General features: G+C 43.2%; 3 protein-coding genes across 3 annotated transcripts in view; all 3 read left to right on the top strand.

Moving 5' to 3' along the window:
* Positions 1 to 18,519, top strand: part of DNAH8 (dynein axonemal heavy chain 8) — a 593,210-nt gene that overhangs the window by 200,437 nt on the left and 374,254 nt on the right. The window contains exons 26-29 of the mRNA XM_050948396.1: positions 733 to 835; positions 3,510 to 3,705; positions 7,486 to 7,679; positions 17,012 to 17,138. Of these exons, the coding sequence (XP_050804353.1) occupies positions 733 to 835; positions 3,510 to 3,705; positions 7,486 to 7,679; positions 17,012 to 17,138 (620 nt within the window). The remainder of the gene's footprint in view (positions 1 to 732; positions 836 to 3,509; positions 3,706 to 7,485; positions 7,680 to 17,011; positions 17,139 to 18,519) is intronic.
* LOC127048745 (uncharacterized) overlaps positions 1 to 18,519 on the top strand; it is a 125,968-nt gene that overhangs the window by 20,452 nt on the left and 86,997 nt on the right. The window lies entirely within an intron of this gene.
* The window catches only part of LOC127048750 (myb/SANT-like DNA-binding domain-containing protein 2), a 366,512-nt gene that overhangs the window by 298,563 nt on the left and 49,430 nt on the right, over positions 1 to 18,519 (top strand). The gene's annotated exons all lie outside the window — the stretch shown is intronic.

Genomic DNA, 18,519 nt, shown 5'->3' with positions numbered 1-18,519 from the left:
ACTTCAGTGGAGTCAGAATTTCAGCACAGGTACCCTGCAGAGAAGGAATCTTGAGAGAAGGAAATTACGTAGTAGTTTTTCTAGTTCACTAAATATATCATCTTGAAGAATTCTCACTCACCTAGCCACTACATTTTAGAATTTGGAAACTGTTCTTCTTCGAGTGCTGTCCCTGTGGGTGCTCCACTCCAGGTGACGCCATTGCATTTTAGAATTTGGAAACTGTCCGTTTTAAAGTGTCCTGATTCTTGCAACTTGTTTTCATTTTTTTTGTCTTTGGAGTATGTTTTTAATCATGTGTTGATCATTTTATATTGGTTTATCATCGTGGCAATTTCACTTTCCACTCTATTGAAGGACCTGATTGAAATGCTTGATGAGCAGATTTCATTATTTTGGGGAGTCATCCATCACACTTAAACAAGTACTGACTGGAAGGCTCTCAGGGCAGTGGCTAGGTCCAGGGTGATGTGTGACTATCTTTGGTAGGGATGGTGGTGCTCTTGGCTGCTACCACTACCCTTAGACATTAAAAACTTTTAGAACTAGGGCATTCTGTCTGTCCTGTGTTACAGAGCTGAGATCCTGGGGTGAGAATTCTCCAAAATGATTTCAGAGATGCCTAATTTCAAGGGAAGTAATTTCCTTTTACAGTAACTCAAATGATGATGGCATTATAATTGAAAAGTTTTATGGTGAAGTATATATAATGTAGTTCAATTTTATTTTCAGCACCAGTACCTTTGGACGAACGGCTTTTTTTGCTCAGGCAAGCAAATCTGAAGAGGTTGTTTCTTTCCTAAAAGCTGAAGTGCATCTTGCTATTCCTAATGTGGTAAGCAATTTGTGATATTATATTTAACAAAGTAAGAAGATGCTATCTAAGAATTACATTTCCATATCCCCACTTGTGAGATGTGTGATTCCTGTGCTGACCTTGAAGCCATCTAAAAGAACAGTGACTGCTGGGGCAAGGAAGGTGTCCCCTTGGTAAAATGTATTCACAGCCTGACATCGTCAGTTCCCTCTTACAGTGGCCAGCTGCTGAGATCAGAACCACTTATATAGTGTAGTATTTGTCAGCAACTATATTTCATATTTGTTCATTTCTGGTTTTTTTATTGTTGTATTTGGCTGTTAATTTCTCCCTTATTTTTGGTGTTTGAAATGTTAGATTGGTTCTTTTTTATATTAACGCTTTGGCTGTTTTATGACTGGGTCAGGGCGCCGCCACTGGCAGGCAGCCCAGAAGTTCCCCTGGGTCAGCGCACTGCCGGTGGCAGGCAGCCCAGGGGTTGTTCCCCTGGCTCAGCACACCACTGCCGGCAGGCAGCCTGGCCAGGGGTCCCCTGGGTCAGTGCGCTGGCGGCGGCAGACAGCCTGCCCAAGGGTTCCCCTGGGTCAGTGCACCGCCGCTGGCAGGCAGCCCAGGGGTTCCCCTGGGTCAGCGTGCCGCTGGCAGCCCAGGCGTTCGGGCTGCCAGCAGCGCGCTGACTCAGGGGAACCCCTGGGCTGCCTGCCGGCGGCTCAGACTCCCTCTCCCTCCCAGCACAGCAGCTTCTCCATCTCATGCCATTCTTCTCATTGCCGGCGGTGACGCTGGTGGCTGGGCAGAACTCCCCAACTCTGCTTAGCACACGTGGCTCGAGCCCAGCGACAGCCGGGCTTCTGGAGCAGAGGTGAGCTGGGGTAGAGGTGCTGGACGGCTCCCTGGGGCGGGGGGAGCTGCCGCGGGAAGTGGCACCTCAGGGTGGAGGAGGGAGCTGCCACGGGGGTGCGCCTCAGGGCGGAGCTGCCACGGGGCTTGACATGGGGGGCGCATGGTGGCAGTTTCGCCGAGGGCGTGAAACTTTCTTGCACCCGCCCTGATTCAAGACCATAGTGGACTTCATTACCCAGTTACAGGCTCACCAAAACATCAACAAGGGTGTGCCTCAGGCCTCTGGGACACATGGTCTCCTGAACCTACATGACACAGTTTGCTAGATTTCACCAATGTTCCATAGAGGGGTAGTTAAAAATCAGTGTATTTTCCCAGAAAGAATCACATGGACATGTAAAGGACACTTGCAATTGATGTTATCTTCTTATTAGACTGGCAGAAAGACCCACATCAAGTGGAAAAGGAGTTCTCTTCTCCTGGCTTCTGTCTACCAATAATTTAGTGACAGATATGCCTCCATTCAAGGATGGGAAGCTCACTCAGATTACCTAAAAATACAAGACTTCTGGTAGTTTTATTGTATTATTTCAATAGAACTACCAGTTTTAGGAAGTCATTTTGGTAATTTGTTACACTATGACCTTTATGATTCTTAGTATATGTGCTCAGACTCTTTCCAGAAGTGTTAAACAATGTATCATTTAATGGTATGAGTAAGCTGTAGTCCCTGTGCCACCTATTGTAAGGTTTCTTTGTACTAGGGCAGTGACAGTGTCTTTTGCTTGCCTTAAACATGTTCCTATTGAAGAAATCTGTAAATCTGCTCCTTGGAAGTCAGTCAATATCTTTAATAAATATTATGCTTTGAATTTGCCTTCAAGAGCAGATTTAGATTTGATGATGCTTCAAACTTTATTTAATTAGGACTCTCTTCCACATCCTGAATTTTCAGCACTGCTTGCCATGAATCCAACAAATTTAATAAATGTTAAATTTAAAAGAAATGCAAACATTGAGATATGGAAATGCACATTTAGTGTACCCAGACTACCATAACTTCTGCTTCATAGTGATACCATGGGGGTGGGTGGGAGGAGGAGGAGAAAAATCTGTGTCTTTAAAAATAAATTTAATCAAATCTGGGACCAAAAACATGAATATGCCTTAATCATAATTGTATGATTATTGCATTGTGACACTACAGGACATTTTCTGAAAAGGTCTTGCTCCTGGTAATGATGCTGAAGAAGTTGAGTTAAGCTTTGCAAATCCAGAAGTGAAGGTTTTTGAACCTGTATCTGTCTTTGTCAGCTCCTTTAAGGATTCCAGCCAGGAACCTTGGATAATTCAGCTTCTCTCATGGCTACTCCTGAATTAGAAGGGTCTGAAGCTTAGTCTGTCAGTCTTGGCAATACATAGGTGTGAAGGTCTGACAAATCTCACACTGGTTGGGGGGGATGAACTTCCTCCAGACAGAATAGGTAGCTGGTGAGGACACCCAACTTCAGAAATATTCCTGGGCAGGCAGTGCAATCCTTTAATTTTTGAGGGTGGGGGGGTGGGGGTCAGCACCAGCAATGGCACTGCGTAGTTGGACACAAGAAAGGTAATATTCTGTGGCCAGCAATAGGGCAATGTCGCATATGTCCATCCCTGGGTAAAACAGGAGCTTGGGACAATTGTGATTCAGAGGAGTGCTTCTGAGTCACAATCATTTCGAGCTTCTACGGAGTGGCACAACTATGCAGCACCCTTAGCAGGGACTATGACGAAAGGCTCAATGTAGCCCTTGAAAAATTAAGTTATGGTGCATTTATTTAAACAACATTTTTTATATTTTGTGCAGGTAATGGTTCCTAGTTTAGATGATATTCAGCAAGTCATCAATCGCATGATCCAATTAACGTTGGAAGTAAGTCGTGGAGTCGCACATTGGGGACAGCAACACTTACAAAAATCAAGTATATTACTGAACAGAAATGTACCTATTGTCTCTTCCTCACCCAGTATGGTAGCAGGGAAAGCAGCCAAAAAAGAAGAAAGTAAGGTTTTTTGCTTACTTTAACTTTTTTCTTCTAATAAAATGTCTTTGCTTCTGAATATTTCATGATTATTCTCACTTGGTTTGAAAGGGACCTAATGTGTATTCTTTTGGATTACCTTACTTATTTTTACTTTAATTTAGACAGTCGTATTTAACAGAAGTGGCTATTCCAAACTCATGAAAGTAGTAAGAAACTAAGCAATAATCAGATAAACTATTGCATAATATAAATATTGTCACAGTATAAATTTCCCCTTTAATCTCAAGCAACATAAACTTGTTAGTGTTACCTTTACGTACTGCTCCTACTTTCTTAGTACCGAAGAATGTAGCCCATCATGTTATTGGATAAAATAAAAAGTTATGCAAACTTCATTCACTGGACAGTTAACATGGGAATGAGTGGCAGTGCTGTTATTAGGATTCAGGTCACTGGCATTACAATTGAAAGATTTCATTATTATCTGCATTCCTAAAGTGGACATATGCAGAATAATTACCAGCATTATTAAGAGACAGGAAGGATGCTAGAGTGGTTAGGTCACTAGGTAGGATTTACGAGACCTGGGTTCAGTAACCTGCTCTATCACAAGCTTTCTGTCTGTGCTTCAATTCTGCATCTGTAATATATGCATCTGTATACATATGCATCTGTAAATACAGGATAGCAGTACTTCTGTAACTCACAAGAGTGTAGTAAGGATAAATACGCTAAAGATTGTGGGATGCTTGGATGCTGAGGTGATGGTGGCCATATAAGTAACTTAAATAGACAACTAGATTGTCATTTAATTCACGAGGGGCATATGTTACACAGAATTTTAAGAGTTCAATTACAATATGTCATGATATGAGAGAATGTAGGGATGCATAAAGCATTACTTGCAGGGCCAGCCTTAGGGCAGGGCAATGTGGGTGCCCACCCAGGGCGCTGTAGCCAGGAGGGCACTGTGATGCATAGGCCAGGGGCTTGGGCTCCTCGCTGCCTGCAGAGTGCAGCCTGGCATGGAGCATTGCATACGCTTCCCTGCTCCTGAGTGGAGGCCACCTGCTCGCTGCCCTGCGTGGTTTCCTAAGCTGGTTCCAAGTTCTGCCTCTGCACTCTGTGACTTCTAGCCAGACCCTTTCCTCCTTTCTCCCCCTTGATTGTCCCAGCCCTGCTTTTCCTCTTTTCATGGGTGGCCTGAATGAAAGCCATTCAGCCCAATGGAATGTGAGTGTGGCGTCTCAGCCAGCCAATTGGAGCTGGAAGTTGCCACCTCTTCTAGATTGGGATGGGAAAGGAAGGGTCTGGGAATTAAAACTGCAGAGCAGAGAGATCAGTAAGTCTTACGGGGTCCTGACCCTGTGCCCCAGATTCCAACCTCCTACAGCTGCCAGGGAACCTCCTCTCTGTGCCCTCATCTCCCAGCCCTTCCAGCTCCTGAGGCCCCTTCCCTGTGCCCCCAGCTCCTAGTCTCCCCCAGCTCCCAGGGGACTGCTTCTTGTTCCCCCAGCAACCAGCTACCCCATCTTCCAAGGGACCCCTCCCTGCACCTCTACGTCCCAGCTCACCCAGCTCCCAGGGGCCCCTCTCTGTGCTCCAAGAGCTTGGGGGACCCCTCCCTGTGGTCCCAGCTCCCAGGGACCCCTTCCTATGCCCCTAGCTGCACCTCCCCTTTGGCTGCCAACCCTCTGGCAGAGCAGCTGGATGCCGTGCTGAGTGGAAGAGTTTGGGAGGTGCAGGAGAAATACGACACTGCCCCAGAGCCCTGTCACCCTGTGAGAGTGCAGAAGACCGCCTACTGCATTGTCTTGGCTGTCTTGCTCAATGACCAAATGAGGGAATCCCTGTAACACTTGCTGGGGGAGTCAAAGTGACTTCTGTGGGGTTTCCTATGATGCCCATCTCTGTGGCATCCAGATGTGAGTCACTGCAGGAAAGGATTGGCCATATGTGTGGATGATGTGGGCTGGGGTGGTGCTTTGGTTAAGAGGCAAGAAGCAGGGTGGGCCTGGAGTGCGAGGTCATAGAAGGGAGTTTGGGGCAATGAGGGGTGGGGGAAGAGGCAGTGGGGGCTTGGGCGATGGGGTTGGGGTAGAGAGCCGGGGAAGGCAGCTGGGGTCAGGGGCGCCAAAATACAAGTTTGTCCAGTGTGCTATTTTCCCTAAGGCAGGCCCTGATTACTTCATGAAAATATTTTTGACTCTGTTAAAGAAAACATGAGAAAATATCATAACAATAATTGTCAACAAAAATATTGGGAATCACACTTTTAAAAATGTGTTCAAGTGTATGTAAATTAGGGCTGCAGATTAATCACAGTTAACGCATGTGATTAATGCAAAACAAATTAACTAGATTAAAAAATAGCGATTAATCACATTTTAAATCATACTCTTAATAATAAAATACCAATTTAAATTTATTATAAATATTTTTGGATGTTTTTCTACATTTTCAAGTATATTGATTTCAATTACAACACAATACAAAAGTGTACAGTGCTCACTTTATCTTATTATTTTTATTACAAATATTTGTACTGTAGTGTAATCTTTTATCATGAAATATCTTACAAATGTAGAATTATTATTTTTTACATAATTTCACTCAAAACCAAAACAATGTAAAGCTTTAGAGCCTACATGTCCATTCTGTCCTCCCCTTTGTTCAGCCAATTGCTAAGACAAACAAGTTTTTTTACATTTATGAGAGATAATGCTGCCCGCTTCTTAATTATGTCACCTGAAAGTGAGAACAGGCATTCTCATGGCACTGTTGTAACTGGCGTTGTAAGGTATTTATGTGCCAGATATGCTAAAATTCATATGTCCCTACATGCTTTGACTTGCAGGCTCTAAAGTTTTACATTGTTTTGTTTTTTGAGTGTGGTTACGTAAAAAAGCACCCTACATTTCTAAGTTGCACTTTCACAATAAAGAGATTAAACTACAGTACTTTTATGAAGTGAATTGAAAAATACTATTATGTTCTTTATCTTTTTTACAGTGCAAATATTTATAATAAAAAATAATACAAGGTGAGCACTGTACACGTTGTATTCTGTGTTGTAATTGAAATCAATATATTTGAAAAGGTAGAAAAACATCCAAAATATTTATAATAAATTTCAATTAGTATTCTATTATTGTTCAACAGTGCGATTAAAACTGCAGTTAATCTTGACTATTTTTTTAATCCCACAATTAATTGTAATTTTTTTTTAATCGTTTGACATCCCTAATGGACTTATATGTACTAACCTCTCACATATAGAAATTGAAGTTAAAATGTGTCTCTTGGGCGACAAGTGACATTTACAGCTCCTTAAACTACATATTTTGGTACAGTTTGCTTAGAAAAAGGTCTTTCATGAAATAACAATGGTGTCACATATAAGACATAAAGTACCTCATACTGTTTGAGAGAGCTTGTATGGTTAAATATTTGAAATGTATGGTTTTAACAAACCTAACAAATATCACTTTACATAAAATAACATCAAAACTGTGCTAGGTGTGCTCTTTACAAGAAGAATGAAGACAAAGTCCCTGAACATTTAAAATGCAGATACGCAACATACAGATAGAGGATAGGGGAATGGGATGCAACAGCCCAAGCAATAATGAAGTACAGATTACAGATTTTGAAACTTCCACAATTTTTGGTTTAACTCTTTTGTCTTCTGTTTTGTTACAAATATATTGGGAGAAAATTATAGTTTTATATTTTTGGAAATGTGAAGGTAGATTTTAATGGTTTGTTAACTTTTTATGTAAATTGTTTATTTTACAGAAGTACTTGATGAGATTCCTGTAAGAAAGTTAAGAAATTTTTATCCAGGTGTCGCAGAACACAAAGATATTTCTAAACTAGTTGTGCTCCTCTCCTCATCTGTAAATTCCGTAAGAAAAGCAGCTAGTGAAGCACTGCAAGACTTTCACAAATATAAGGTTCTGTGGACAGAAGACAGAGATGCTAAAGTTCAGGTAAATTTATTGATGAGCATTTCTAGAGGAATATCCTCTATAACAGGGGTACACAGAGGTCTTCCAGGGAGTATGTCAACTCATCTAGATTTTTGCCTAGTTTTACAACAGGATCTAGAGCCGTGCAGTGGGACAGGGGTCCCACAGGTCTCACTGGACCCACTGCCATAATACCAGGAGCAGGATAAAAATTCAACAAACAAGGCGGGAGCGGGTGGAAATGGGTATTATGGGGTGGGTTGGAAGCAGGATTAAAAAAAATAGTCCTCCCTTGCCACAAACAACTTGAACGCCCTGGCCAGCAGCCACTGCTTTCTGAACGCCCAGCTCTGAAGGCAGTACTGCCGTCAGCAGCAGCGCAGAAATAAGGGGGGCAATACAATACCGCTGCCGTCCGGCCACTGAATGACAAGGCTCACAAGTGAAAAACTGGCTCAATATCACACTGAAATGTAAGTAAAATATTTGTATTCCAGGGGGTTTTATTTTATAATTATATGGCAAAAATGAGAATGTACGCCATTTTTCAGTAATAATGTATTTTGACACTTTCGTATTTTTATGTCTGATTTTATAAGCAAGTAGTTTTTAAGTGAGGTGAAACTTGGGGTACATAAGACAAATCAGACTCCTGAAAGGGATATAGTACTCTGGAAAGGTTGAGAACCACTACTCTATAAGTCTCTTCATCTTCTGAAATAAGAAAACAACTAAAGAAGATTGGAGGAAAAGGATGTGGAAATAAATTGATTAACAGCTGAAAGAAATCACTATGACCTTACAGCAACAGGAATAAACTCTATATATTGTATTTTTCCTAAGTAGGAGCACCCTACAAGTGAGGTGAGTTAGGGTATATTTACACTGCGATTAAACACCCACGACTGGCTTGTGTCAGCTGACTCGGGCTCATGAGGTTTGAGGTGCGGGGTTGTAAAATTGCAGTTCAGGCTCAGGATGGAGCCTAGGCTCTGGGACCCTCCCCCTTTGCAGGGTCCCAAAGCTTTGGCTCCAGCCCAAGCTCAAAAGTCTACACTGCAATTTTACAGCCCAGTAGCGTGAGCCTGAGTCAGCTGGTCATAATTCAGGCATGGATGTTTAATTGCAGTGTAGATATACCCTTAATGGCTTTACAGCACTAGAATTATGAGAATTCCCTAGCCACACATTGGGAATGTGGGTGCCAGAAGTTCAGTTTCTGATATTATGGTGATCAGCACTAAAAATGGAAATTTACTGCAGCATAATATTCTTTTACCATGACATTTACTTTTACGATTGCATTTTCGGTTAATTATACTTAGAATTAAAAATACCTCAAATACTGCAATTAATTAAACTACTCTGAGTATTTATGTCCAGAATTTTGTGGCACCTAGCATGCTTAATTTTAGAGAAGGATATATATTTCTTGATAAAATAATATTTTGTAAGAATGTTCCTTGAAAAAAGCACAAAAGTGGGAGCAGCTAGAGAAAGGGATATAAATAAGACTGAACTGCTATTGTTTCTGCTTTGTGTATTGCAAGTATGGGCTCCTACTTTGGGAGACAGATGCTTCCAGATGCATTAAGATAGAACTCTTGGAAATGCAGTGTCCTCTGGAACCATGAATGTACCTAGCCCCAGCTGTCATTTAGCTCCTCCTCACCCCTGTCAACATAAGGTCAGAAGCTCCAGTCTTCACATTCAATCTTTCATTGGCTTTTCATTTTAAAAATCTCTAAAATAACCATTTGTACTGAGCTATTTTTTGTGTTTTCTCTGTTTTTATAACTAGGCGAGGTAGATTTAGGTAGTTCCACACTGTTGCATAGTCTCTGCAGTTGTCTTTGGTTCTCTGCCCTGTTATATGCTAGCTTGTTAACGCTGTTCTTCAGTTCTAGTCTGTTCATTGATGTAATTAACATTATTAGATTTTAAGGCCAGAAGGATCATTAGATCATCTAGTCTAACCTTCTATATAATGCAAGTTATCAAACCTTACCCTTGCATTGTGCTGAGTAACTTGTATTTGATTAAAGCATATTTTCCAGAAAAAAGAACAGGAGTACTTGTGGCACCTTAGAGACTAACAAATTCATTTGAGCATAAGCTTTCGTGGGCTACAGCCCACTTCTGCGGATGCATAGAATGGAACATATATTGAGGAGTTATATGTACACATACAGAGAGCATGAAAAGGTGGGAGTTGTCTTACCAACTCTGAGAGGCCAATTAAGTAAGAGAAAAAAACTTCTGAAGTGGTAATCAAGATCGCCCAGCCTGTGGCTAGCAATCCATATTCCCTCCGCTCCTAGGCCTTGCTGGCTGAGCAGCTGAGGTGGCCCAAGTCTGTCCCTGTGACACGATGGACCAAGGCTCCCCTCCCTCCCCTGGCCCCTGTGTCTCACTGGACCAAGCCCCCCTCTCCTGCTTGGTGCTGGGATGGAGCCACACTCACCTGAGCACCTCTCCCTTACTCCCCTGAGGCACAGAGCTCACCCCAGTCTCTCCTCCTTTCCCACTTCCCTCCCAGGCGTGGAGCTGATCTGAGCCCCTTTTCCTCCTCCCCCTGCATGAGGGAGCCAACTCACCCAAGCCCCTCTTTCCCATGAGGGACATAGCTCACCTGAACCCCTCTCCCTTCCCCTTACTCGCTGAGCTGGTCCAAGTGCCTCTCCCATCCCCCATGCAGGGCTGGCCCAAGCCACTCGCTGAAGTACCCCTCCTCCCTTGTGCAGGGCTGCCCCGAGCCCCACCGCTCACCACCACCACTCTCAATCGCCGCTGCTCACCCCTCCCCAAGCTCTTTTTTGGCAAAACTGGGTATTGTCCTGTTGGGTCTTGCCAACTGGTGATCAGGCAGGGGGCAGGGCTCCATAGCGGGAGGGAGGTTGTGGGGGGCTCAAATGTTCTTTGAGCCCAGGGCCCCAATGTATCTTAATCCACCTCTGACTATGGACCCTGGTAGGGCTGTGGGAGAAAGGAGCATCACTCCTCTGGCAAATGTAAAATCAGATCCCTTTCTGCAGACCTGAGCAAAAAGACGGCTGAAATTGCTTCATCACTCTCGCACCGTGAGAACACCACAATCCAAATTGGATATTGCTGGAGCCCTGAGAGCTCATTGCACTGTACTCTTAAGACTGTCTCAGGGACTGAGACAACCTCTGCACCAGTTTGCATGACATCATCTTTCTCAGTACTTTAATCAGGTATGGAGCAGGAGATCCCCAGGTAACAGCAGAGCCAGACTCTGTTACTCTCCACTCTGCTGAAAATCTCAGCTATGGCACTGACTATCACTGCTGCATGAGCACATCTTCATCACCAAGCAAGACGTATTCCATGGTGCTCCCTGGAATCCTGGCTAGGTTAGATCCTCCTTTCTGATTCTGAAATACCAGAGAAGGGTCCTGTATATACTCCCCAAGGTTTCATTCATGGGAGCCTTATGCATCAACAGGAAATCAAGGGCCTCCTATTCACCACATACATTAAGTATTTACAGGGAAAAACATAATTCCTGATTCACTCCACTTTGACCTCCAGATCCCTTTCCTTACTGCATGCCTTCATGACCTTTTTGAAGTCGTTGGGGCTTACACAATGCCAGATAACGCCCTCTTCTGAACTTCCGTCTAGGGTTAGGAACACCTCCCTTTTCCTTTTCCAGGAGCTAAGTAGCTCAGATTCCTATATGTCAGACTGAGCATACAGAGAAAATTTCTGAGAGGAACTTCCTTCTGTGGAGGAACACACTATATCAGCTGGCATCTCATCATTGTCCCAGACGAAGCAGTGGTTCCATCCACACCAAACCAGTTGGATGACTAAGAACTTTGAGGACTTAATATGCCATATTGAGGAGTCTCTCGAAATACCTGGGGACATACTAGAAGAGAGCTCCCACAATCTCTTTGATAAACTGCATGCTTCCATGCCTGGTCAGCTACTGCTAGCTCTTAATGACAAAAAACATCTGCCAAACTTTGGCATCTATTGCACCAACCTCTGAGAAAGAGGAGAAGAGGTACCAGGTACTGTCCACTGGATTTGTATACCTATCTGCGCACCTATACTTGGTTCCATAGTGGTTGTGGCAGCACAGGAGAGGAACACACAACATCCAAATATGACACCTTCTTTTGCCACTTCAACTTCAAAGTGCTAACTAAGGGCTCCATAATTTCATTGCTAGATCCACAGGACTGGATTGTAACTCTTGCTTTGCAAGATGCATACTTCCATATCTCCAGTCACATCTCTCATAGAAAATGCCAAAGGTTTCAAGGAGAGGCTCACTACCAATTCAGGGTTCTACACTTTAGAGTATTGACAACACTGAGCGTCACCAAATGCTTATCAGTGTTAGTGTCTCATCTCAGAAATGAGGAGTAACAGTAACCCTGGTCCGAGGGAAATAATATCAACAAGTGGAGAATTCCATTCATCAAATTATCTGACACTTTCTTGAGTTAGGCCTGAAAATCAACAACAGCAAAAAATTCCATAATAGAATCATCAAGGTCTGATGCTTCTTTTGGCAGAGCTGTAGTACAATCTTTACATAGATTCTGAGCACCCATCTCCTTGCATCAGATCACTGCTTATGAGACTCCAAGAGTGGAATATATGTAGACAAGCTTGAAGAAGAAATGGTTACTTCCCTTACAGTAACTGTAGTTCTTAGGTGTCAATATATATCCCATGACCATCTGTCTTTTCTCTCTGTTACAAATTCCTGTAACATGGGTTCTGTATTAGCAAAGGAATTGGGGGGCGGTTGGGACAGCTCCATCCTTTATGCCCATGGTACAGGACACAAGGGCACATCACACACAGTATGACCCCAAAAGTGCCTGTGTACCAAGCATGGAATTTCTGCAACTCACTGGCAAGAATGATGTCCTTGAGAAGAAGCAGAGTTGTGCTCAGCCAAATTAATGCAAACAGTTGCTAAAACAGTTAATGGTGTATTGGATCTCACAGAAATGCAGTCACCCAGAAACAGATTTGTTTGTCATCAATATTTATGTGAAATGTTCAAGAATATGATCAAGGGCATGATGGACATACATTTTCTCTCTGTAATTTTCCTTTAGAATTGGAACAAAGCCTTCACTATTCAATTAATTGGGAAAATAAAACAAGATAAAGCAAGAGTCCTTTTGGATACATCTTCACAGCCTGTGGTAGCCTGCAGTGGAGAGCTTGGAAGTCAAGAGCAAGCTTGCAAGTCAACCGACTCAGACTCATGAGGCTTGTGCTACAATGCAAAAAATAGACGTGTAGACAGAGCTTTTAATTTGTGACATGGGCTGGAGCTCGTGCTCTGAAGCCCCTCTCTAACCATTAGAGCCTTAGCTGCAATATCTACACACCTGTTTTTAGCACTTGGAGGCTCACTGCTGCAGATTGTGTAGACATACCCTTTGATTGCACCATGTTGGGCCAGACATTCAGTGTTCACAGAACTCCAAAAGCTGTCTTGAGAAAGGCTATATCTGCTTGTATCTCCTGTTGACTTAATCTAATTCAACATTCCAATCCCAAATCTCTTCATTTGGCTACTTAGACCATGGGAGTCTAACTTCATCTGCCGTACTTGTTCTGCTAGTGTACAGCTTATACTTTTCAGTGTGGAAAATCATCTATATTAAAATACTACTTGGAAAATGCAAAATATTCTGCTCTGATTTTTCAATCCTAGAATATATGCTTTACCTGAAATTGATGGGCCTTTCCATATCATGAATTCATGTGCTTTTCTCAGCAGTTTCTTTGTTCTGTTTCGCTGTGGGCTGGTGCTGTAAGGGTCATTGTTGATAGAGATTTTTCAAAGAACTGATCAATCTTTCTTCCATTTAAAGTCCCTGTTTTGATCTGTAATCTCAGTCTAATCCTCATGAGGATGAAGAAGGGATAATTTGAGCCCTTGGGAGAGATCTCTTTGTGTCACATGTCTCTAAACAAAGCTTTTCTCCTAGCAATTGTATCTGCCACAAGATTTGAGTGTAGCGCAGGCTCTCCTAACTATCTTCCTTTCATGGACTCAGAGCTCACTCCACTAAACTTAAGAAAGAAACCATGGCCTGCCTTTGTAACATCTCTACTGAAAATACGTAGGGCTGCTATTTTGAGTTTAATATACACTTCTACTCTGAACCACTCTCTTGACTTAGGGTATGTCTGCACTGCAATAGAAGACCCACAGCATGACCACAGCTAGCCCAGGTCAGCTGACTTGGGCTAGAGAGGCTTGGGCTGAGGTGGTATAAAATTGCAGTGTAGATGTTCGGGCTTGGGCAGGAGTCTGGGCTCTGAGACCTCGTGAAGGCAGAGTCTCAGAGCCTGGCCTTTTACCTGAGCCCAAACGTCTACACCAGCAGTCCCCAAACTTATGAGGGTTGTGCCCCTTACCCCTGTCTGTGCTCACCCTAGAGTTGGGCCAGGAGTGGGGCCATGGATCCAGGGGAATGAGGATGCAGACAAGAGTAAGGGGACTGAGACTGGGGCCCCAGCTGGGGGGTGGGTCTGGGGCCAGGAACAGAGCCGTGGCCATAGGCTGGGGGTGGGCACAGGAGAGGAGCTGCAGCCAGGCTGCAGTGGGGACCAGCAGCAGGCCTGCGGCCAGGTGCAGTTCCACTCCCAGCTTTGTCCCTAGCCTAGGACCTGGATCAGGAATGGAGCCGTGGCCAGCAGCCGAGGCTGGGGGCTGGTATGGGGCTGGGGGCACTCCCTCTCGCCCCCATGGGGATTGGTCTGGCCCCACTGCGCCCCTCTGAACGTTCACATGCCCCACACTTTGGGGACCTCTGGTCTACACCACAGTTTTATAACTCTGCAGCCTGAGCCCTGTGAGCCCAAGTCAGCTGACCTGGGCTCTGAAACTCAGTGCTGTGGATTTTGTATCACAGTGTAGAAATACCCTTAGTACCCATGATAGATGTTTGTTTTGAGAGATAAGTTCTTTGGTCTCTATTCAACTAGTACTCCTCCACCCACCTCTTCATATGGTTTGTACTGCTAGCTAAACTCTCACAAGTAGTGGGCACACGCAGAGGGCACTACGAAGGAGGAGATGTTAGTTGATAGTAACTGGAGTTCTCTGTTGCCTCTGCATATTCACACTATCCACCCATATCCCTTCTTGCTGACAGTTCTTAGGTGAGATTTGAACTCTGAGGTTCAGTAGAAGGAAATGAGATAGTTGAGGACTGCGTCTCTTCCATATAACTTCAGCCTGGGATATTTGGTAACGTGAGAGAGAGTTCATATAGCACTCAATGGACACTGCTCTTTTAGAAGTTTCTGAAGTCCTGCAGCATCCAAGGACACATTCCACAATTGTGACTGTACAAAGACAACACTCTCAAAAACCTCCAATTATGGTTAAATAACCTGTTATTCAAAAGACAGCACCTCTGTTACTTGTGTTTGACTATTCTGATTTGAAAACTGAAAACAGAATGGAAGCAGAAGTGCTGTTACATTTATATTCCATTTAAATAAACTGATACATTCTTTTTCTTTGCTGCAGAAAATTTATCCTTATGACACTTTTCAATTTTAAATTATTAATTATAATTAGAACTGTCCAGTTTCCTAGAATAGATTGTAGGGAGCTATTACTAGGAAATACAGTGAGTTTGGGTTTCTTCGGTAGCACATTGAGCGCAGTTGGGACTGTTGCTTAGACACAATTCTCCTTGCTCCATTTCAATCCTGCTGGGAATCACCCGGTTCATGCAGCTTGCCTTCTCAGTATGTCCAGCTTCCCCTCACTGCCTGTCCTGTATGCATTTTCATGGAAGGAACCTGCAAAAGAGAGGTGTCAGACATACGGAGAGTATATTGAGAAAGAGAGGCTGGCATGGAGCCTAAAGTTCATCTGTACTCAGATAAGAGACTGGGAGTAGAGGAAGGAGCTTTCATCACTTGATACTCAGTCAAGACAGAGGAGGGAAAGGTGGGACACTCAGCAGTGAGAAGGAGTTGGGGCCACTTCAAGGGAAGAGTTGGAGTATGCTTGTCTTCAGGATTCTAAAAGTAAAATCTTTCAAGCAGAATTTTGTGCTCAAATATGACATAACAGTATGGTGTACATTGGCTAACACTGAGTTATTTTATAGCTCTACCTTGGTTTTTTCCCTTTTTTAAAACAAAACAGTAATTATGTGCCCAGCTGCACATCAAAAATTACATCTTTACTCTAAGATTTGTAGTCTAAGAAGAAATTCTAGATAATTAATACATCCACAACAACAATGAATATATAATTTGCTATTTTAATGTGCTGAGGACCAAATTTTCAAAGGCCCGGGTAATGGTAAAACCAAGCACATAGACAGTTGCAGGACAAAATCCTATAGTTGCATGTACATACTGATACTTGTGCATGGAATTACTCAATTTGTCCATACAGTTGTGGGAAGCACACAGCTATTTGATGCAGCTCTTTCATTGTGTGGTTATGATGGAGTGTTTATCTCTTACCAGCCCTAAAGGAGCAAAGGTGCCCAACAGGGGCCAATTAAACTAGAAAACTGCACCTGGAGGGAAATTTAGGCTTAACAAACAAGCACTAATTGAAGATTGAGCCCATTTGGGCAGAAGTAGATAAGCCTTGTGTAAAGCAAGGATGTGAGAGCAGAAGAGGGCTGCAATATGGAAGTCTGCAGTCACTCTCTGGGTCTAGTCAGGAGAGAAGAAGAAATCTCAGGGGGGAGCAGAAGCTCTGGGATCCTGACCCTAAGGGATGGGGGTTTACCTAAAGGGGTGGAGAAGGAAAGCCTGAGAAGGTAGGGTATGAAAGAGCCCAGGGAAACAGCTGTCTAAGTCTATACAGTCCCCATCTTTGCAGATGTTTCCCTGGGCTTCTTTCTATCCCAGCCTTCTTAGAGTTTCTTTCCTCACAACTTCTCTGGGGTTGACCCTTCTTCCAAGGCTCGAATCCCAGGGCTTATTTTCTCCATGGTTTTCCTTCTCCCCACCTCTGCTCCTGGAGAATGACTTCAGACTCTCTACCTGCATCCTCCTGCTATTACAAACCTCCTCTAATCATTTTCCATCTTCTCCCTCAGCTGGACTTCATCTGCAATTAATACTTATAATTCCCTGAGTCTCCTGTCAGGTGTAACTGTAAAGGTTAAGTGTCTCCTCCTTGATCACCTTAACCCCTTCAGGGCTAATGTGGGGTGAACACCCCATTACTGCAGGGAGTTCAAAATTTGGCCTTTTAGGTTCAAAACTTTTACACATTCAAAATGTGATATATAATATTAAGATTTGTTTTACTGGTGAGATAAAAAGACCATTTATTAACTGAGAGTTTAAACTACCCACAGCAATTTCTGGCTAGCAGTCCCTCTCTGACTGAAATCAGAGCAGAAATTCTTCATTATGCTACTTTTGAACAAGAGATTGAGGATTTAAAACCTACTATTCTTGTAGGTCCAATTGAATTACATACAGGTAAGAAAATTTCTCTTTTTTCTTTGTACATAATATAATATAATAAATGAATATAATATTTATATTTAGGGCCTTACCAAATTTGTGGTCCATTTTGGTCAATTTCACAGTCATAGGATTTTAAAAATCATAAATTTCGTTATTTCAGGTATTTAAATCTGAAATTTGATGGTGTTATGATTGAAGGGGTCCTGACCAAAAAGGAGTTGGAAGTGAGGAGGTCCTCAAGGAGGGGTTGCGGTGCTGCTACTATTACTTCTGTGCTGCTGCTCTCAGAGTGCCACTTTCAGAGCTGGGCGCCCAGCCAACAGCTGCCCTGCGAGACACCTGGCTCTTAAGGCAGTGCAGAAGTAAGAGTAGCAATACCATGACTCCCCTAAAATAATCTTGTGACCCCCTTGCAGCTCCCTTTTGGGTCAGGGCCCCCAATTTGAGAAAAGCTGGTCTCCCCAGTGAAATCTGTATAGTATAGGGTAAAAGCACACAAAAGAGCACCAGATTTCATGGTGGGGAAACTAGATTTCATGGTCCATGATGCATTTTTCATGGCTGTGAATTTGGTGGGGCCCTATCCATAGGAGCTTTAAAAACTGTATATCCTGGTCAATGATAATTCCTGAGATGGACTCCTATGTTAGATGCCTTATATACCTGGGTGAGACCCCTTCTGTGTCCTCATGTGCAATTTGCTGTGCCTTTACTCCCTGTGCCTGGAGGGAGATGTTTGATTCCTTTGGTGTACATGGTTTCTTGAGCCTACAACAATGGCTAATGCAGCTGTTCCATTGGGAGTAGTAAAGCCAGCCTCTGTGGTGAGGTTTTCCAAAAAGAGGCCTATCCATCTTGGTACTTTCCTGCATGTCAGGTCTGAGATCTGCTCTCCAAGACCATCCTCTGTTGTTGAACTTTATGCCAAGCACCACTAATGCTGGACAAAGGCTTCTTGGCACTGTGCGAGGCAGAAGAAGCCCTCATCAGAGTTGAGTACCCAGCTGGCACCAACATCATTAGTACTAACTGGCATCAAGACTTTGGCTCCAAATTCCCTGCTGAAACCCCTTGGATCAAGAAGTTGCAGAAGAGGAGGCATTCTGGTCTGTAACAGGGTTATAAGCTGAAAAAGAAGACACATTGTTTTCTTTCCTCACCTCCTTCAATGAGCTTCAGATTGTGACATTGCACTCTATATGATTTTATAAAAATATGCTAATTACTGTGAATATAATGTAACTGGAATATGCTTCATGCAAAAGATCTCTTATAAGGTATCATTACAAAGCTTATAATCTACTGAGTGTGTAATCATCCTATTTGTATAAATGTATCACTCTTGTATAAGAAACTAGAAATATGAAATATAACTCTGAGGGCCTATTGTAAT

This window comes from Gopherus flavomarginatus, chromosome 4 (assembly GCF_025201925.1).
Source record: "Gopherus flavomarginatus isolate rGopFla2 chromosome 4, rGopFla2.mat.asm, whole genome shotgun sequence".
Classification (NCBI taxonomy): domain Eukaryota; kingdom Metazoa; phylum Chordata; order Testudines; family Testudinidae; genus Gopherus; species Gopherus flavomarginatus.
The sequence above is the reverse complement of the archived record's forward strand: the minus strand, read 5'-3'. Positions and strand labels throughout refer to the sequence as shown.